This window comes from Rhododendron vialii, chromosome 12a (genome assembly GCF_030253575.1).
Source record: "Rhododendron vialii isolate Sample 1 chromosome 12a, ASM3025357v1".
NCBI classification, from domain to species: Eukaryota; Viridiplantae; Streptophyta; class Magnoliopsida; order Ericales; family Ericaceae; genus Rhododendron; species Rhododendron vialii.
This window is the reverse complement of record NC_080568.1, coordinates 931,963-952,751: the sequence shown is the minus strand read 5'-3', so window position 1 is coordinate 952,751 and position 20,789 is coordinate 931,963. Positions and strand designations below refer to the sequence as shown.

The 20,789-nt window shown below is 39.9% G+C and overlaps 3 protein-coding genes across 6 annotated transcripts; 1 reads left to right on the top strand and 2 right to left on the bottom strand.

The window, feature by feature from the left end:
• Positions 1 to 846: 846 nt before the first annotated feature.
• On the bottom strand, positions 847 to 7,756 carry LOC131311511 (uncharacterized). Of its 2 annotated transcripts, none has more exons than XR_009195497.1 (3): positions 7,707 to 7,756; positions 1,962 to 2,671; positions 847 to 1,363 (listed from the first exon to the last, which is right to left on the bottom strand). XR_009195497.1 is itself a non-coding variant. In XM_058339009.1 (3 exons), exons 2-3 carry the CDS (start codon positions 2,111 to 2,113, stop codon positions 1,048 to 1,050), a joined length of 468 nt encoding a protein of 155 aa, XP_058194992.1. In that variant the 5' UTR covers positions 2,114 to 3,390; positions 7,707 to 7,756; the 3' UTR covers positions 847 to 1,047. The 2 variants fall into 2 exon arrangements, 1 of the variants encoding a protein (XP_058194992.1); XM_058339009.1 differs by having other exon boundaries at positions 1,962 to 3,390.
• A 794-nt stretch (positions 7,757 to 8,550) lies between these two features.
• LOC131311453 (uncharacterized) lies at positions 8,551 to 15,858 on the top strand. 2 transcript variants are annotated; one of them, XM_058338922.1, is made up of 11 exons: positions 8,551 to 8,827; positions 8,942 to 8,980; positions 9,598 to 9,689; positions 11,021 to 11,270; positions 11,560 to 11,679; positions 11,762 to 11,837; positions 11,955 to 12,163; positions 12,302 to 12,410; positions 13,852 to 13,944; positions 14,295 to 14,455; positions 14,943 to 15,858. In XM_058338922.1, the coding sequence occupies exons 1-11, from the start codon at positions 8,639 to 8,641 to the stop codon at positions 15,471 to 15,473; spliced, it is 1,869 nt and encodes a 622-aa protein (XP_058194905.1). In that variant the 5' UTR covers positions 8,551 to 8,638; the 3' UTR covers positions 15,474 to 15,858. The 2 variants fall into 2 exon arrangements, with proteins under 2 accessions (XP_058194905.1, XP_058194906.1); XM_058338923.1 differs by lacking the exon at positions 11,560 to 11,679 and having other exon boundaries at positions 8,561 to 8,827.
• LOC131311454 (uncharacterized) lies at positions 13,435 to 18,837 on the bottom strand. Of its 2 annotated transcripts, XM_058338926.1 has the most exons (4): positions 18,269 to 18,837; positions 16,721 to 17,274; positions 16,364 to 16,451; positions 13,435 to 16,303 (listed from the first exon to the last, which is right to left on the bottom strand). In XM_058338926.1, exons 1-4 carry the CDS (start codon positions 18,750 to 18,752, stop codon positions 16,146 to 16,148), a joined length of 1,284 nt encoding a protein of 427 aa, XP_058194909.1. In that variant the 5' UTR covers positions 18,753 to 18,837; the 3' UTR covers positions 13,435 to 16,145. The 2 variants fall into 2 exon arrangements, with proteins under 2 accessions (XP_058194909.1, XP_058194908.1); XM_058338925.1 differs by having other exon boundaries at positions 13,435 to 16,451.
• Positions 18,838 to 20,789: the final 1,952 nt, after the last annotated feature.

The window sequence follows — 20,789 nt, the reverse complement described above, 5'->3', positions numbered from 1 at the left end:
AACCCGTTTGATCACAGTGACGTTTCTTAGGTGGGTTAAACAGACGTTGGAAAGTTTAAGAATCAGTTGGTTTAATAGAGAGGCAATCAAACATTATGGTTACCCATGATAAAGAAAACCATGAGTTGATTGTTTGGGGGGTTTAATGCAAACTGTCATTCTTGACGAAATATAGCAGGTCAAATAGCACGAAACTAGAGCATCGCTTTTGAAACTTCTTGCTTAATTAGTTCCCTTAAATTTTGATAAACCTCTTTCCATTTTCAGCAATTCGTGGAAGAATCTTATCATAGTCTAGTGAATATGGGTCCTCACCACCCATCAATGAAGGCGAAGTGCACAAACAGAGCCGGAGGGTACTCAGGCAATGCCAACCAGCACATCAACCCGATAACATGGTGCGCAACAGCAAATATGAAGCTTCTTGTTGAACTATACTAATAACAATAGCCCAAATAGGAAGTTTCAACGAAGTAAACTAAACAAGTGTTTTCCCAGCATACTATGACAATAAAGAAGAGGGCTACAGGAGAAGCCAACACCCTTGGATTAATCTTCATCTGTTTTCCTGAACGCACGACCTGAGTAAAGTTTAGCTGTCTCCTCTGCTTGTCCATCCGACAGGATAAAAAGAAAAAGAACAAGAGTAAGCAATAACTTTACTTTCTCAACTCGTGTTTTGTTATCTTGCCTTCAGCGCACTACATCCCCAACTGTCTTTGAGCTGCTAAAACATCATTTATAAATCATTGCTAAAGAGCCAGCCGTTCAAAACCATCAAACAGAAACATAAGAATACAACTCCAAAAATTTGGAGCTTTAAGATCAACCGCCAAACCAAGATAACCAAATTCTCATCCAATTGAACTTAAGATATAATAAAGTGCGGATCTATACACATCCTAAATTGGCAAACAGGAAAAAGGTTCGGCATGCCATCCAAGACGAGAATTTCGCCAAAGCCTACTAGAAATCTCTCACAACCCGAGAGACTAGACCAAAAAACAAGCTACGGTGAACCCAAGAAGGAGAGAACAAAAGAACACGTCACCTTCTATTTCTAGCAAGCCTGAGGATATCAATTTTCTCATGCAGCTTCTTCTTATGCTCACTTCTCGAAGGTTGAGTATTCCATGGACCTTTGGAGTCAACATCTAAGAGGGTCTTGGGAGGCCCTCTGAGACGTGAAGATCGACCGTCACCAACTTCTGAACTAAACTCAGATGAGGTTCGCTTCTCCCTCCTCACTTTTTCTGCCTTTGAAGGAGAGTTTTCCGCCACCCCTCCTTTAAAAAAGGGATCTCCTTGTTGCACATAGTCCCCGTTACCCAGGGTAGAAAGTCCTCTATCTTGAACCACGGCACTAGAAAGTTCAACCAACTCATAAGAACTACTATTATTCAAGTCACAATCCAAGCTCCCCTAAGAATCATGCGGTTCAAGCACACCAAATGCATTTGAAGACAAAGGATGCATTGGAAAATTTGTCTAGTGTTACAGTTTTGAAATGAGACTTGGAAGGGAAATGTTTTTAATGGAATGCCAAATGCAGCCCTTGTAACCAACGTTGGTTTAATTCAACACAGAAAAAATGCTAGTATTGTCTTCGCAATTTTCTACTTATATAATCCTCCACCAGAATGACATGAAGGTCCTACTATTTTGGTACTTGTAAGGCATCTTGAATGGTTCTTCGCTTTGGAGTGATATGATAACTACTTAGACAAAGTCAATTCAGTGTAACGCTTCTGCATCTCTTTTCTGTTTGTAGTAGTGTTACAAAAAAACACAGCATTTGTTCAGAAGAAAAAAGTTCCATGTTTTCCTTGAGACAAATACTAACAAATTGAATAGACAATCTTACTCACGGAAACATATCCATCAATGCATGAAAATAGTGCATAAGTCAATACGTGTCAAATATGAAATTGTAATTGCAGCAATCGCCTCCTGTTACTTACCACGAAGGAGAGGCAGGCATGTTCCCGGTGTTACGCAGTCTCTCCTTCACCACCTGCAAATGAAAATCCTGAACCATCATTTTAGCCTCATCATAGGACCCCGGAATCGTATTACCCTCCGGACACATATCCTTGGCCAGTTTAAGGAACATTTCAGTGGTCTCGATTGTCAATCGATGGACAAACTTAACGTGAAGCAACTGCACGAGGAAAGAGACATTAGAATTCTCAAACCAGGGTAGAGTCTTTTCTGTGCATCTGTCAGTAGTTTCGAAAATGTATCTACTTCCCCTCCAGCCGCATTTGGACCTTGGCTTGTTGAAGATTCTGCAAAGATAATTGTGGCAAGGTCAATTATCCTTACTTTCAAGTCACCTTCAACTTCTTCGTCCAATGTTGGTTCAAAATCGCTATCCTCATCGTCAGGATCAAAATCATCGTCTGGTCCTTGTTTCTCATATTCACCGTGATTTCTCCACTTGACATAACTTTTGACAATCCCGTGTTTCAGCAAATGATCCTCGGCTTCTTCTCGAGTTCTAAAGTAGCAGTTATAGCATTTCATACATGGGCACCGAATCTTTATCACTGGTTTTGAGCGATCAAAAGCAAATTGGAGGAACTCTTGGACACCCTTTTGATATTCGGGGTCCATTGTGTTCGTAAGCTGCATCCAACTTTTATCCAAGTGTCCCTGTCGCCCGTTGAAACTAGCTCATGATTTAGAATTCATATTCACAATCAGGATTTAGTCAGGACCTCTTACGGTCAGGACCTCTCCTTTCTCAATCGAATTTCAATGATCCGAGCCACTCAATGTGTTTAGAACGTGATTTTATAGGTACCCGAGAGAAATTGACAAAAAAAATGCCAGGAAGGGCTTAAGTTGAGCAGTTTTTTATTGAACCGTTCAATAAAAAACTATTGGGATGAAGCCATTTCCGGTTATTTTTTTTGCCAATTTCTTGTGCGTACCCTTAAAACCACGTTCTGATCACATTGAGCGGCTCAGATCATTGAAATTTGATCGGAAAAGGGAAGGTCCTGACATGAACCGGACTGTTCATATTCATACATATCTTCTCTAATGGAAGGAACTCGTGTTCATTTTTAGATAGCAAATCTACATTTCTAGTTAGCTTGTCACGCCCTCGATTTTCAACTTAAATAAACATAGCTTTTCATAAATAAATTCCTCACATTGTCTTATATAATACCCCAAAAGAGTTCACCATGCCCTAATCATTAAATTACAGATCCAATTCCAAGAGTTTGAATATATTACGTCATAAAAAAATAGAATTAAGGTTCTATTACATTCCCAAAACATGTTTTTATCAAAAGTCCATGAGTCTCTTTTGCCACTTCTTTTGAAAATATGCACTTGAATGCATGCACTTCGCTCCATTTTACTGCTCCGGGTTCACACCTGAAAAATGATAGGTTGAGCTACACTAGCCCAGTAGAGAAATCTACACAACCATTATATGCAAATGGGATGACTGGTAGGATGAATAACAAAACCAAGAGTGAATAACAGAAGCAAGGTACGATATCTCAATGGAAACACAAAACACGACTAGTAGTTTTCCCAACGTCGATGACATAAATGAAGTACCATGACCACACACTAAGACTCTAAGCTAACCACAACACCCTATTCCGAATATTCTATCCGCTCTTCGACTTCACTTTAGTCATAACGTCACACGTTTAAAGAAAAGAACCTGTTGATACATGACTCTATGGTGTTGTTTCGACAACCAATCATTTCTCTCATACATTCATCAAACAAACCCTTACGTTTACTCACATACACCCCTCTTGCAATCCCACATCACATGTCATAAACGAGTGTTCCTTCCGGGCTATTTATGGAGTCCCGCTACTCCCTACCAATACCTTTCTCACTAAAGGAACTAAATCACATCACGTAGTATAAATCACCATACCACAATTCATCCAATACACCTCACAATTCAACCGTTCATCTCAATCACATATAATGATTTCACAACTAAGACTTATTCACAAGAGGTAGTAGTTGTAATAGTAATAAGGATAATCCGACTTCATTCAACTCATAATCATTACACCATTCATTCTTCATATAAGCATTCACATATCAAAGGATATTCTCTCGCAAAGGCTCATAGATTTTCACCTTACAACTCATAAAACCATACAATTTATGCAAATGACGTATCACATATCGAACATAAGGAACATGTCTCACATACCCCGGCCTAGCGTTGCTTAACTCAAAGGAGTGTCCTATGTGTTTGTTTCTCACATTGCATGTCAACACATACAACCCTCGCCCACCTATATTTCTTATGTTCTCTAAACCCTCATTACGATGTCATAAGACTCATACGGAACCCAACGACCACCACAAAGCCTAGTATACCACTAGCCTCGTCAAACCACTCAATTAAGTACTTAGGAGAACCTAAGAACATCCATGTCTCACCCAAACGATTCTAAGGAAAAGAATTTTTCAACATCTACGAACATATCTATCTTATTTTGGCTACCGAATCTCATTGGTTAAGAATTAGGAGATGAGACCACCACCATTGGAAAGTAGACTTCCGGCACATGAATTTCGGTATAAAATTTACCCAAAACAGAGTTCGGATGAAAAAGTTATGCCCTTCCGAAGTTTTGCCAAAATGCTGAATTTTTCATTTCCTACCGGTAGGACACATTTTCCTACCGGTAGGAGACCACAATTTCACGAAAATGACTCTACTGGACAGCGTTTCTACCGGTAGGGCCAAAACTCCTACCGGCAGGACTTGGGTTTTCAGTGCACGATTTTCAGATTTCACCAGAACAATTCCAACAACAAGACCAATGATCTAGGGTGCGATTCAAACACCAAATCAACACATAAACATATAATAGTTGTGAGAAATCCCTATCTCGAAGTCGAAGAACGAAATCCAAGCCCAACCAAGCAAGCCCTAGCTCCGAAAACTTCGAATCATCCGAATACTCCTCTCCGAGCTCAAACCCACGAAATTTCCAAGCTCTAGAACACTTGAATGCGAGAACTTTGCGGCGGATTGAGGTGGGTTCGAGGTATTTTGGGGTGTTAGAGTGTGAGAGTTTGAGAGAGAGAGAAAGATAGAGAACGAGAGGAGCTGAGAGAGAGAGATCGGGAGGAGAGAGAGAGGGTTGGGAATTTTGATCCTCTACACCCTCACACACACACACACACACACACACACATATATACTAGAACACACACCAACCACACTTGCACTCCCTCCACTTTTAATCCTATCACATTGACCCCAAATCAAATAAATTCAACAAATTTCACATTTACTCGATAGTGTAACATTAATAAAACCTTTAAACGATTTTTCGAAAATACGGGTCTCTACATAGCTGATGGAAGTTGTTTGCTTGAATTAGATTCCCATGGAACACACATATCATAAAGCTAAAGACCAAGTCCCACCACCTAAGAATATATATATATATATATTTTTTGGAAGGCAATTTTTTTTATTAATCCTTGAAATTGTTACAAAGATTAAAAGGACAAGGGATGATAGCATCAAATCTTAAACAAAGCTAAGAACTATCTTCTGCCCACCTGAGACCTAAACCCAAGGTTAGCAAGAAACCAACCCAGGAACATCCGTTGGGCCAAACCAGACACCTAAGAATGATAAAGTGATCAATGAATGTTCAACATTGATTCCTGCACGCCTCCAAACTACATGAATACATGAATCAAATAAAAGGCAAACAACTAGGACAATACTATATGGAAACAATCTTTTTATAAAATCTACAGAGTATAGACAATGGAATGAAAAAAGTTCCAACGATCTTGTAATCTGTTGACTCAACTTCTCCTACAAGTGACCAGAGCCGGCCTTAGGCTAAGGCCCCCTATTATTTAGTACCCGAACTGTTAGGGCCGGCCCTGCCTACGACCTTTTATGACTTATTAAGTTATTATGAGCACATGAAAAGGCACTAACCTGATATTTGGCAATTAAGTCAACCTCGCTACATGTCCTTTTCTTTCGGATAACATTAATCCCCAAATCAACTTATGCATATTTTGACTAATCCTTGAAAGATCAATCTCATCGTCAATTGATAGGAGACCATTAAACTTGCTACTTTTATGGGCCCCAAAACCCTAAACTACCTAATAATGGGACCTACTCCTCCGTCCCAAAATGTTTATCCAGTCCAAAATATGAAAACTTAAAAATAATTCAATTTTCTCAAGAAAAGTTCAACAATTTACTAGATAACAAGTTCTTTCAATTGTAGGAAAAAAGTTTTGAATTTTATTTTGGAAAAAATGTGTTACTCTTAATACCTCGTTATGCGCACTAAACAAACATTTTGGAATGGAGGTAAGTAACTAATTTCAGACGAAACTTAAAAATGGTGAAGCACTTCCATTCAGGGCCGGCCAGGGGGTAAGCCCCGCAAGCTGGCCAGCTCGGGCAACCCCCGGAAAGGGCCAACAAAAAAAAAAAAAATTGTATGTATACAAAAAAAAAAATAGAAATCCAGCAAAAAATATATTTAGGAGCATCATCCAAAAAATTTTGTACAAATTTTTAAAAAAAAGTAAATATGTATGGTTTCCTCCTACTTTAAAAAATTATGATACTTGAGAAAATTAAGAGGGTAAAAGAGAGATTTTTACATACCTGGGGTAAATAACAGATAAAAAAAATTAGGAGGGCAAATTATTAAGAGAGAAAATTAGGAGGGCTATCAGATAAGAAGAAAAAAAAAAGGGACGCTATAGCCAAAACGAGAAGGGACGGATGATGTAATTCAAGCTAAATGAACAATATAATCTTGTTTTTGTCATTTTTTTGTTGTTGCTTGTATGTCTTTTTTTTTATACTTAACACTAGTGGGCAACGAGCCCTGTTATTCGCAATAAAAATTTGCAGACAACCACATAAGGAAAAACTTGCTTGGGCCCATTCTAGGTTCCACAAAAATTTAGAAAAATATTCATAAATTTTTTAATATTATTTTATGGGACCTGTAAAAAATCAGCTCCAACGGACATTAGTAAGTGTTACTTTTGAATTCATATGGGCGAATTGAGCAGTTTCGCCCCTATGAATCCAAAAGTAATACTTACCGATTGATATCCCTTGGAGCCGATTTTTACAAAGCCCCATAAAATAATATTCAAAAAAATTTAGATATTTTTCTAGATTTTTGTGAGACCCGGAATAAGCCCAAACGCATTTTTCCTTGCGTGGTTTCCTGCAAATCTTCCTTGCGATTATAATTTTCGAGTAGGCAACCAAACGGAAGATCGGGCTTAGACAACCCAAATATCGGGGCCGGCACTGCTTCCATTCTTGCTAAAAATTGGGGGGTCGATGTATCTGGTTCAAGTGCTAGACTTTTAAATCAAAGTGGGCTCTATTATTTACCTAGCGAGTTCTCCGTTTATAATACAACTAAGCATTATGGATCATCAATAACGTCTTTCGACAGAGGTTGCTCCGTCATGCGATCGAATGAAGCGTCGAAATCAAAGTAAAAGAGCAGCGAATACGTTTATATCTTCACATATATACACTCATATGCATATGCATATATGTCGTATGAAAGATATACATATAGTTGAAGAAAAAGAAACGATAAATGATGATCACAGACTACCGTAAATGCAAAAAAAAAATAATAATAATCACACAATCTTTTTCACAAGAGTGATTGAGGGAAGTTTACCGGTTATTTAGCGGCTTGAAACGGAGAGAGAGAGAGAGAGAGAGAGACAGAGTCCGAGGTTTTATAGAGCTCCGGGGTCTCCAACCGGGTTGTAGGGAAACGGTGCCGTCGCGTGGGCTTCCTGTTCATACATCGTGGCCCACTCACTAAGCTTTTGGCGCCAACTTTCCCGCGCAAAGTAGGAAATAATTACTACTGTATTATCAGAAAAAAGAAAAAACAAACTCTTTTCTGATCATAGTGGTAGATATTTGTACTCAATTGGAGGATTTTTGTTCTCAATTCTTAGATTGTAGTAGAAGTGACTGTTTCACGACGACAGAGCCAGGCTTGAAATTTTAGGGCTTAAAGCAAACTTGAAACTAGAGACTTCATATATGTGGAATGTATAATATGAAAAAATTACTATTAGCCTCCATAATGTTGGCGGGTGTAGAGAGAATCTCACACAACCTTCAATTATCTTTTACTACAATTTAGTTTAATTCTCAAATACATAAGGGTGCAGAACGTATCAAAAGATATCTCAAGAATGTGTATAGATAAATATGAACATATAAAACATAAATTAAGATGTAGGATTTTTGGAATTTGTGTCCACCAAAATGATGGATATTCATACTTTTAAGCAAATAACATTTTAAAAAGTCAATATACTCATATATGATTGCTTTAAAATTAAACAAAGTTTGGTTTTCGTAGACTAATAGAGTATTCTTTTATATTTGGACCCTTCAACAATAAAAGTAGTTCAAAAACTCTTAAGCCCAATAAGAAATGAAGCCCATCGTCATAGCCCATATCCATGTACACTACTTCTCCCAAAACTCCAGTCTAGCCCACAAACTAGACCCATCGTCATTCTCGTAGCCTACTCGCCCGAAGGCTCAACCCCGTCTCTCTCTCTCTCTCTCTCTCTCTCTCTCTCTCTCATGGAAGACATAGAGGATCTGCTGGTGGGGAGCGGCGGAGCTCCGCCGGGGTTCCGGTTGCCGGTACCGGCGTCCGTCGGCGTCAATACGAAGAAGAAAAACAACAAGCAGCGGCCTAACCTCCGCAAGAACCATGCAATCCAAAGCTCACTCTCTGGCCTTCTCTCTCCAAAAATCCCCGGCACTGAGGTCCCACCTCTCTCTCTCTCTCTCTCTCTCTCTCTCTCTCTCTCTCTCTCTCTCTCTCTCGGTAATCTCGTAGCGGATGAATTTTCATTCTTTCGGGTTTGTAAATTGGTGCAGATCATATATATGAAGACGTTTGGGTGCTCGCATAACCAAGTGAGTTTATCTGTTAAATTTATCCTCGTTAAGTTAGGGATTCTAAAGAACCAAACTACTTGAATTCGAGCTCGTGTTGGTTAATATCGAGCTTTTTGGTTTTACGGTCGTTCAAGATCGGTTTGTTACATGAACAAAAAGCTTGATCATATTGTTTTTAAGCTCGTCAAAGTTTCAAACCAAGCTCGAACATGTTACTACTGGGCTCGTTCGGTTTTGATGTATAAAAAATTCGAGCTACTCGAGACCAGTTTGTGATTGAAACTCGTTTGAGAACAACTCGTCTCGTAAACTAGCTAAGCTTGAAGTTAAAAGCTTGAATGGATTTTTAGAGTTTCAAACCAAGCTTGATCAACTAGTGCTACCTGCCCGGCTTGTTTGGCTCCTTTATCACCCCTACTATGTGCAATACGATATCATTCTATAAATAACTGGATAGAAGTGTTAAAAAGTGAAAAGTATGGAGATCCCCAATTGTCTGTTTTGCTGCTATCTGTACTCTTGTTTGAGCACCAGGGTTATGATTTTGGAACGATCATAATAGGTTCCTTTTGAAAGTACAGTCGTTGCGTCGTTGAAGAGCTTTTGTTTTGTTTTCTCATGTTTTGTTGTGTCAGAGTGACAGTGAATATATGGCGGGTCAGCTTTCAGCATTTGGTTATGGATTGAGTGACAATCCTGAGGAGGCAGACCTGTGGCTGATAAATACGTGAGGATCTGTTTTGAAGTTTTCTTTTTCATTTTCTGTTTTCCTAAAAGTGTCCGGTTATGTTTAACTTATAGTGATTAATATCTTGTATTGGAGAGTTTAGTTTCCTTCTGTGATTGACACGTTATCGGGGTCACGAGTCAGGACTTAGAAGCAACTGGTAAAACCAAAGTTACGATGGCCCAGGGGTTGTCTTCAAATTTACTCCTATTTTTTTTGGTAGTTCCCTGTGATGTGCAGGTATTGTGGTCAATTGCAACAATGATTCACCACGGGGAGGGATATCAATAACTGGCCTAGTGGCCTTACTCCTTGGTTCTGTGATATGCACCGATATTCACCCACCAATATCCATAACCTTTCTTTTCCCCTTGTTGTTGGTGCAGGGCAGGTTACTGGAGTATATTCTGTTATGCTCACTTTGCTAGAGGGTTTTTTTTTTTTTGGAGGATTGGTTATGTGATTATGTCCATTCGTTTTTCTGGGCTTTAACAATATTTTTGTTCCCTAGTTTTTGTAGTTCTTCTCCTAAATCTTTTGCTTACCATATTTGCATCTTGAAGATTGGTTGACTGATGTACCAGATAGATAGTGAATCCATGTATATGTGCATATGTCCCTGCACTAATTACGTGAATACATACTTGTTCATATGTGTTTACATCTTCTCAGTGGTAGACATCTCATTCTCTATTTTGTTGGTGATACACCATCTGATTCTCGGATGCTGCATTTGATGTATTGTTTATCACATGAGCTGACATGGATGCAAGTGTCATGTATCTTTCCCGATAATTTATGGCTTCAGCATCTTAATCATGCACTGAAAGTGACTTTTTACAAACTGAGATGGTCACTCTTCTTATCTTTTTTTGAGAGAGATGGAGAGTTGGGATACCAAGGCTCGAACCCCAAAAGTGAGATATAACATCACAAGGGTGCAACCACCAGGGAAATCAAAGCCTGGTGTTACCTTCTTATCTTGCACGCTACCTGGGTTCAAATGAGCTAAAATTTGCCTAATTCTAGAGCAATGATTTTTTTTTAATATTATTATAAGCAGTTGGAGAATATAATCACGTGAATTACATCATACAGGACCTAAGCCCACAATCATACTAAGCATAACTTATAGCCCATTAAGAGAACAACCAACTGAACAAATGACGCCCATCAATCTTTTCTTTTGGCAAGGATTGACTCCCTAACCTCCCCTATAGAAGTGACAAGTGTGGCCAAATGAGCTAACCCGAGTTGGTTCTAGAGCAATGATCTTCAATATTAGATGATGAAGACGATGCCTATATAATGATTCCCATCTGATGATGTAGATGCACGGTGAAGTCCCCGAGTCAGTCTGCTATGGATACTCTAATATCGAAATGCAGAAGTGCAAAAAAACCCTTGGTGGTGGCGGGATGTGTGCCTCAAGGAAGTCGTGATTTGAAAGAGCTTGAAGGGGTCAGCGTAGTTGGTGTCCAGCAAATTGACCGTGTGGTTGAAGTTGTGGAAGAAACTCTGAAAGGTCATGAGGTGCGGCTTTTGAACCGGAAGACATTACCAGCCCTTGATCTACCAAAGGTGCAAAGCTTATATCTTTTTCGCCATATCTTCGCCCATTTGAAGTAAATGCTCTCTCCATCCCTTTTTTCCGTCCATTTTAGGATGCGGTGCATCGTGCCCTTACATCCTAGAAATGATAAACTAGAAAACATAAATGACCTTTTGAGATGTCCGAATGGACGAATAAAATGGGACACAGAGAATTGTAATTTTGTTCTTGCGTTTGTTTTCTTGAGTTGGCACTGATTTGGAGGAGGAATTGTTGTCTATTCTTTCTCAATATTCGTTTAACTTATTACTCCCACAGGTTAGAAAGAACAAATTTGTTGAGATTCTTCCTATAAATGTTGGTTGTTTAGGTGCTTGCACTTATTGCAAGACCAAGCATGCCCGTGGTCATTTAGGAAGCTATACCGTTGACAGCCTTGTAAGTGCTATACTGCCATTGCATGGATTCGTTATATTAATTTCAATTTGCTGGCCATTTTTTAAAAAATTTAACCTTTCAGGTAGCCCGTGTCAGAGCTGTCGTAACTGATGGAGTGAAGGAGATTTGGTTGAGTAGTGAAGACACTGGAGCATACGGTAGTTCTCAACGAAAGCTCCAGATTTCTGTTTTACATCTTTTGAATTGAGGCCTTTTTTTGCATAGATGAAAAACAATAACATTATCAAGTTAGCTTAAGATTGGAAAACTTGCAGGCCGTGACATTGGTGCTAATCTTCCAATGTTGTTGAAGGCTATTGTTGCAGAGCTTCCCTCTGATGGAAGCACCATGCTTCGTGTTGGGATGACTAATCCTCCATACATTCTTGAGCACTTAAAAGAGATTGCAGATGTTCTTTGTCATCCTTGCGTTTACTCATTTCTTCATGTACCTGTCCAATCTGGGAGTGACAGAGTTTTAAGTGTAAGCTGCTTTGAACCAGCTTTTAGTTTACTGATGACATCTCTCTCTCTCTCTCTCTCTCTCTCTCTCTCTCTCTCTCTCTCTCTCTCTCTCTCTCTCTCTCTCATGGTTTCTTTTCATATGATGAGTGGTGTGCAGGCAATGAAACGGGAGTATACTGTAAGTGAGTTCAGGAAGGTAGTAGATACATTGAATGAACTTGTCCCTGGGATGCAAATTGCTACTGATATAATCTGCGGATTTCCTGGTTAGTTGGAATATTTGCCACCATTTTATGGTCATCTTCTATTGCATTATTGCTTCTGGGGATTCGATATAATATCACCACATTCATCTTGCAAGTGGATATTTAAGTTATGGCAGTCCTGAGTGTAAATTTTCCTATTTCCCATTTGAAAATTCTCGGTCATGTAGGAATGTTGTTACACAATACTTGGTTACAATATTAACCAATTGATTGGTTCACCATCAGTAAATTTGTGCAGTTAATCGTTTAGGGTATGTTCGGTGACGTCCTAAGTTCTCTATTTTCTGAAAGAACGTTATTTGGGAGAAACTATAGCTGGCTCAGGGGATTGTGGCATTGCGAACTGAGGGGATGAAGATTGGAAAATGGGACTATAGAAAGACCATTAGCTACGAGAACAGTGGCGCGCGCGCGCACACACAGAGATCATTGAATGCTGGGTGCATCATTTTTCTCTGCTTCTAACCAAACCAAACTGAGCCTTATGTCCCAATCATTTGGGGTTGGCTACATGAATCATTTTCCTCCATTGAGCTCTGTCAAGAGCCGCTTGTTCACACAAACCCATTATACTCGTATCTTTGCGCACAACAACATCTAATGTCAATTTAGGTCTACCTCTCCCCATAGCATTGCTACCTAAAGCTATCATATCCGCTCTCTTAACTACTGTATCTCCTGGTCTACGGTAGACGTTCCCAAACCACCTTAGCTTATTTTCCCTCGACTTTTCCTCTGTAAATGCTACCATCTCACGAACCGTTTCATTTTTAATCCTGTCTCGTCTAGTCTTACCACACATCCACCTCAACATTCTCATTTCCGCTACACTCATTTTGCTCACATATTGTTTCTTAATAGGCCAACATTTTGTCCCGTAAAGCATCACTGGTCTTATGGCAGTTACATAGAATTTTCCCTTCAATTTTGTGGGTAACCTTTTGTCACATGGCACACCAATAGCGCTCCTCCACTTGAGCCACCCCACTTGGATCATATGGATCACATCATCGGCAATCTCTCCATCTCTACTAATAGGGATACCATCTGGTCTTAAGACCTTACCCAGTTTCATCATTTTCAAAGCTTTAACCACTTCAAACTTTTGTATTCTCCAATAAAACTCATATTCTATGTTCTCGCCAGGTACATACACTTCCTCCCCACCAAAGCCTCCTTCATGTTTCTCTGCTTCTGAATATTGAATACCGTCTAGCCATGCTGGAGTAACCGTATACTGCCGTTAGATGTTTTTTAAACACGAATTTTTGAAAATTTTGCAAATGCTCACAGTAGACGGGAAAAAAGTACTTACAAAGAAGTTTTATGAAGCTGTTTACAGAAAATTAAAAACAATAAAAACTGTGAACAAAATACCGAATGGTCCTTAGTTGTGAGTTGATAGTTAATTGAATATGATTTTTTTTTTTCCGTGACTCAGGTGAAGCTGATGAAGATTTCGCTGAGACTGTGAGCCTGATTGACGATTACAAGTTTTCTCAAGTTCATATATCACAGTTCTATCCCCGTCCCGGTATGCTGCTGTTGAGTCCTCAAGCATTCCTTAATAACTGCCAGGAAACTTGTTCATTCTAGCTAGTATGATTATTGATGTCATCCATTCTAATAATCATCTATTGCAATAATCAGAGGTTAGCCATCAGAGAGGAAGCAAAGCTATTGATGTAACCAAACACCTTTTGTGACTACTGAGCACGCACTTAATGTTTGAGAACCTTCAACCTTGATCTTAAAGGGTTCCAAAAAGAGGATCTTCTTGTCAACGGGTGTGTTGAGTTGGTGTTAGTGTGCGGAGAGGAAATACTGACCACTGCGTTATCAATAAAATGTGGTTCTTATTCTTAAGCTCATTTCTGAATACAGGAACCCCTGCTGCGAGGATGAAGAAGGTCCCAAGCACTCTAGTGAAGAAACGGAGTCGGGAATTAACTTCTGTTTTCGAATCGTTCAGACCTTACAATGGCATGGAAGGCAAAGTAGAGAGAATATGGATCACTGAAATTGCCACTGATGGAAAACACTTGGTAAGGTTGTGTTGGACTTTGTGGTAGGATGATTGTCTAAACCTTTCCATTTTGCATAGCAGTTGAGGTGATCTTTGGATGGCAATTTTGTTACTTGCCTTTCGCATCAAGCACAACTGTAACAGTGAAATCTATGTACTTGAAAGCAAAATTGTAGAGGATGGCTGACCACTATGGCTGGATTACCAATACCACACACCTATTCATTATGTCCGTTTTGTGGGTTTGGTTGTCCAATGAAATTCTTAATCCCTCAACCAGCTATAACACATCCAACCACCACATATGTTGTCCACGCTGGAATTATGATTGAATCCCATGCTTTTGTTCTTGAATCAAACAGGCCCTAAGACTATGAAATGGGAGTTGTTTTAAAGTCATAAAAGGCCTGTTCAAGCACCATTACAATACATGCCATAGTTCAATTTGCATTTATTTTTCCTGTCGACTCATGCTTTTGTATGTGGTTTTGTGTTCCTTGCTCCAGGTGGGCCACACCAAAGGGTATGTGCAGGTACTGGTAGTTGGTCCGGAAACCATGTTGGGGACTTCAGCTATCGTGAAGATAACATCAGTCGGAAGATGGTCAGTGTTTGGGGAAGTGATCGAAATTCTCACACAAACAAAAGGTAACCCTGGATCAAGAGAGAGAGAGTCCACTGGCAACAAATGTAAACCTTGCCCTGATCCTGATGAAACTTGTGCATGTGCAAAAGAGCCCCAACCTTGTGCTTGTGAAATGCCAAGTAATGGGGATGAAGCTATTGTTTCCCTTCCGAAGAATGAAATTATGTGGACAGAAGAGCGAACGAACCGAAACGTTATTAGATGGTTGCTAAGGAAGCGGAGAAACCAAAAGAGGATGGAAAATGGTATTATCTCGGAACCTAAGGAAAATCACGAATTGGATAGTGGAAGGACGCGAGACTGGGCTCTGTTCGACTGGGCTCTTCTGGGCGGAGCTATTCTGAGCCTGTTGACAGTTATAGTTCTACTATTATGGGCGTGCTGGCGGTAGCTTTTGTGACTTGATCTTAGACTTGGCACTTAAAAAGCTGTGCCACTGCTGCTGCTTTTGGATCATAAAATTTTACAAAAGCTGATTTTTTGGGAGACTACATTTTGGATGTGAGACTGCTTGTGCTTGAATTCACTCATCAGAGGTGAGATTCTTGGAGGGATTGTTTATGAAGTTCCTATTAGTATTAGAGGATAGCTCTGGTATAATTTTCACTTTGATCCAAGTAGCGACGGTGTACCTTTCATTTGGAAACTGTGTTACGATATCATCAAATTGTACCCAAGGCTTGCTTTGGAGAAAACTAGTAGCAATACAAATGATGTACCTTTTGTGGTATTTTTTCTGTTTGAATGATATTTGTACGCAAGGCGTGATTTGGAAATAACTTCGTCAGTATCTCACCCATCCATCTTGTATCTATTCGTCGGTAACAGGTTTACCCAAGGGTCAGCTCTTTCCTTTAGCAGGATGCAGCAAAGGAGAATATGCACTATATTTCGTTTTGACAAAGCACACCTCTCATTCCTAAGGATTTCGCAAACAATTCTAACTACAACATCTAACCACACTACTCAAGTGTCGTACAAAGGGATACATATACATCATCTACCTCTTCCAAAGAAGATTAGGGCATTTCCTCAAGGCCTCAACTCAGAAATTGCGCCAGAATTAGCAAGACAAGTGAAGGCGTTGGCCAAGGTAGACAAGATGGCAAGTAAGAGCCACAAGCGTGAAGATGTTCAACATAGATGAAACGGTGTTCAGTTTCTTCAGCCTCTCGTTCAACTTGACAATTCGAGACTTCACTTTATCTTGATCCGGCCTTGCTGGAATAGAAGCAGGTGGAGTTAAGATGGGTTCTGCAGTAGTAGTAGTAGTAGTAGTACCTCTTGCCGGAGTGGCTGGAATGACGGAAACCGGGTCCACTCTTACTCTCCCTTCTTCCTTCTCGAACTTCATCTTCTCGAACACCACCTACCATAATGCATGTTAACCGAAAAAGAATCAAGGATAAAAACCTTCAATGCACCGGCCCCTTGAGCAATTTTTACTAGGATAGCTATTTCAAGAAAAATGCTTGATAATTGCCTGGATATGAAAACTTTTAGCAGTTGTAGGAACATAGACATCCGGATACATGAATATTCACGTACAGATATATCTAAAATGTTCGATGCATGTGGGTCTCGTCTTAATCATTATTGTAGGATTTCACATCATCTATTCAATGGATCAATAATTACCTTCGTCGCTCTGGGTTCCAAGTAGAAGGAATTGATTAGAATCATCAAAAGTGAGGCCAAAAGATGAAACCCTTGAAGCATCTCACCCTTGCTTGTAAACAACTTCCCCCTCCGGCCCAACAAATGCCCAACCAAAGCAACACAAACACTAATTGCCGTGACTCTGAAATAAACAGGATAGATCCTGCTTTGCACCATCGCAAATTGCTGCCTCGGCAAGGTCCCTGCCAATACATAGCCTGAAACAAAGGTAACCCACAAACATATCCCATAAGCTGTTGAGAACCCCAACAAATGAACCACACCCACCACCCAATCCATTGCCGCCGCCACGTCTCGACCCCGACGTAGAATTTCTTTGAACACCTTTTCTCCTCCCTCCTTCACGCGATTCCCGCCAGTCCTTGCTCTCTCTGCCGCTTGCTCCGCCATTTCTTTCCCCTTTTCTGCATTCTCCTTGGTCTTTTCCTTTGCAGACTCGATCTTCGCTGATACATTTCTTTGCACATCCTTGCCCACTGTCTTGGCTTTTTTTGCGGTATCTTTCGCGATTTCTGTTTGGCATGTTTTTGCATTAGTATCGTGAACAATGTATCATTATACAAAGATCAAGTCATCATAGAACCCACTAAAGCATCATATTAAATACGCAAAAAGGAAGAGAAAAGAAAAAGGTTGTAGTTTCCCACCAAATTTTAAAAAGGTTGTAGTTTCCCACCAAATTTTTCATCATAATAAGATATACAAAATGAACCAATAAAGATTCATCGTTTTCCTTAATTTCCCACTTTGTATCTGTGTTCCTTGATGTATTGCTTTGCCTATAAATAGGCCTTTCTTGTTCTTGTATAATTAATATTTAATCCTCAGTAACAAAATAATGCAATCATCTTCTTCATCTCTAGGAATCCTAACAAGTAAAAAAGAATTTTCCCTCACACTTGCTCACTATCCAAACTGAGTGGTTCTACCTTTTTCAGTTCACTATCCAAAAATCCTGGTTCGACTTTGCGGCACATGGTTATAATTTCTCCTTTTATGACTCATTGCGTCCGCAACCTAGCCAACTTACATGTACCTCAACTTATACCAGGAACAAATCCCACTGTCCACCTGCGAGAGGCACGTTCAAAGCCAGGACAAAACCATTTTAAGCATATATACTTACTATAACAAACCATCTTTATCTAATCGTAACTGCATTCCTCTTGATGAAATCATTTTTTCCTTAACCACAGTATATAACCACACAAAACTACTCAAGATTTGTAATAAGCATCTCAGCCGTCTATTTAAACAATTAATGGTCTAGAGTTAAAACAAACTATTTCAGGAAAGTGTTATTTATCTTTCGTGGAAGCATTTTTTTTTAATCCGGACCGTTGAAAATACTTTTAGACGCTGAAATTGCTGCTCACTACAGACTTTGCCCACACAGGTCCGGATCCCATCACAAATCAATTAGATGACAACATACACACCATTTTCAATTCATTAAAACCATAAAAAATGCAAACAATTTAATTTATTCATCCCATTAGGCTTTACCGGAGACGTCGCCGGTAGCATGAGAGAGAGTCTCCTTCGCTTTCCCAACCACCTCACCAACAGCCTCCTTCGCTCCTTCCTCCACCGCATACACTTTCTCGGTAACCTTCTCTTTGGCCTTCCGTATCACACTCGCAATCCTGTGCTCGCACTTACCAAACGCATCGCAAGCGAGCTCTCGCGGACCACGACCTCTTTCTTTCACCTCCTCTTTGGCCTCCTCCGCTGCATCTTTGGCAGTGGACGCCTCAGCCACCGCAGTGGACAACTCCTCTTCTCCTGAAATGGGTTTGGGCGAGATTGAGACTTTTGTGTTCCCGTCTGTTCCTTCTTTCTCGTACTCGACTATTACTGCCCTGTGGCCTTCTTTCACTATTACGACGTCGTCTTGTTTTGGAGTGTGAGTTTCTTGAGTGGGAGAGAAAACACAGGATGTTAGGAGTGAACTCAGAACCAGGCTCAGTGCGACGACGTTTATCATCATCTTTCTATGTCTCTCTGTCTCTGTTTAGAAATTGGTCGTCAATGGAGGTTTGGATTTTCCGGTTACGGAATGTTTGGGAGAAGAAAATAAAAAGGGCAGAAAGTAGTGGACACGTGGGATGCTGCGGTTGCAAAAGGGTAACACGTGGCGGATGCTTGGCTTGGGCAAGGTTCTACGTGGCACTGTTGAGGAAATGCCTCGTAGTGCTGTTTCTTTGTGGGGGTGGGGGGTGGGGTAGGGGTGTGCAAAAAATCGAGACCCGACCCGACCCGAAGGGTTTCGGGCGGGGCCGACCATGTGGTTCGGTCGGGTACGGGTACATTTTTTCCAAAAAATCAGTTTTCGGTTCGGGGTTCGGGGTGCTGTTTTTTCTTACCCGATCCGACCCGACCAAAAAGGTAACGAATTCATATAGTTTACTTCGGTTTTGGTCGGACCCGTCCGACCCGACCCGACCAAAAAAATCGGTTACGTGGACGGGTATCCCCCCTCCTTTGGTTCGGGTTCGGGTTCCAAAAAAGTGATAACCGACTAGTCGGGTTCGGGTTCGGGGCCAAACCCGACCCGTCCGACCCGTGAACACCCCTAGGTGGGGGGCGGTTAAGAAAGAAAAAAGACGTGTACTGGCTGTACTTGAAAAGGGGGTTCGATCTCATCTGTTCCTAATATTATTATGCCTCTGTGCAGCTGTATTGAGGAGTTTCCGATCCGGTCCTTGGTGACAGAAAAACCCCTCAAAACAAGAGGCACAAATATTTTCGGTACATAAGATCTGCCTCTTCAAAGGGAAAATTGGAGGACTTTTGAATTGTTCTCATCTCATAGTTCAAATGGGTTTAGATAGAACTAAGGACGAATTAGAATTTTATTTTAATAGTGGCAAAATATATACTAAAAAAATAAAAAGATGCATTACAATAGTATTAATAGTCATCGACTTTAAAAAAAATTAAAATAACATAACAAAAACTATAGTAAATGTCATTTGCACAAGAAATACGAAAAAATACTAACTTTCATTTTTTAGGTTAAGTTGTTTTAGGGTTAAAGTGTGGAATTTTTTTTCCCTTAATTACATCTCATCCTTTATATTATTTCACTTTGGCCCATTGAATTTAGTTTTGGAATACTTTTTTGGATCTCTTTTCTTAAAAAAATAGAAGATTTAGAACTAGTATATAACAAAAATAAGGAAAAAAAAAATCTAGCGATGGCGAGACTATAAAAGTTAGAAATAATTTTTTTAAATACATATACTCCCTCCGTCCCTTTTTAAGTGTTCTGCTTCGTAACTCCAACTTATTAAAAAGACATCGTCATTATACCTTTCACATCAACTTTTTCTTCTACTTTTCCTACTTACCCATCATCATTACACTTTTACTCAATAACTTTTCAAAATAAAATATATTTTTAGGGACAAAATAGACAATACACCAACTTTTACCCCCCTAACTTTATAAAATGGACACTTATTAAGGGACAACCCAAAATGGAATACTGGACACAAAAAAAAGGACGGAGGGAGTAATAATTACAATTTCTAAAATTATTGTCATGGCGGCCGCCGCCACTAGACCTCCCTCTGTTCCATCCTTGGTCAGAGATCCCTCTGTTCCATCCTTGGTCAGAGAGCTCTTTGATCCAAGTACTTAGAGGAGTACTATTTATTGATAGTTCTGCCCCTTCTCATCTAACAGGGGAAGGGGGAGTTGCTTCTTGATCCAAAATGACGTAGTTTTAGATGGACAACACCTCTATTGTTCCAATGGGCCAGCAGGTCCTCGCTTCCTATATTGATGGAATGATGGTTGTAGGTGTCATCTCTGATATTAAATTCTCGCTTCGCCAATGGGCATCTCATTAAATGTGTTAAATGTGGGTTAAGGTAACGTATAAAAGTGCAAAAAAGAAAAGGAGAGAAGGGCACGTTTGGGGACAAAAATAAGCAAATAAACAAACAGAAGTAGAAGATCATAAATAAATAAATAAATAACAGAAGTACAAAATAACACAATTTCCTTACTACAAGCTTAT

Coding starts and splice junctions, on each gene's coding strand:
- LOC131311511 (XM_058339009.1), bottom strand. CDS start 2,113: ATGTTCCTTAAACTGGCCAAGGATATGTGTCCGGAGGGTAATACGATT. Junction 1,364..1,961: donor ATGCCTGCCTCTCCTTCGTG/GTAAGTAACAGG, acceptor TGAACTTTCTAG/TGCCGTGGTTCAAGATAGAG.
- LOC131311453 (XM_058338922.1), top strand. CDS start 8,639: ATGGAAGACATAGAGGATCTGCTGGTGGGGAGCGGCGGAGCTCCGCCG. Junction 8,981..9,597: donor TTGGGTGCTCGCATAACCAA/GTGAGTTTATCT, acceptor TTGTTGTGTCAG/AGTGACAGTGAATATATGGC. Junction 12,411..13,851: donor TATAATCTGCGGATTTCCTG/GTTAGTTGGAAT, acceptor TCCGTGACTCAG/GTGAAGCTGATGAAGATTTC.
- LOC131311454 (XM_058338925.1), bottom strand. CDS start 18,752: ATGATGATAAACGTCGTCGCACTGAGCCTGGTTCTGAGTTCACTCCTA. Junction 17,275..18,268: donor TGCTACCGGCGACGTCTCCG/GTAAAGCCTAAT, acceptor CATGCCAAACAG/AAATCGCGAAAGATACCGCA. Junction 16,452..16,720: donor TGGAACCCAGAGCGACGAAG/GTAATTATTGAT, acceptor GCATTATGGTAG/GTGGTGTTCGAGAAGATGAA.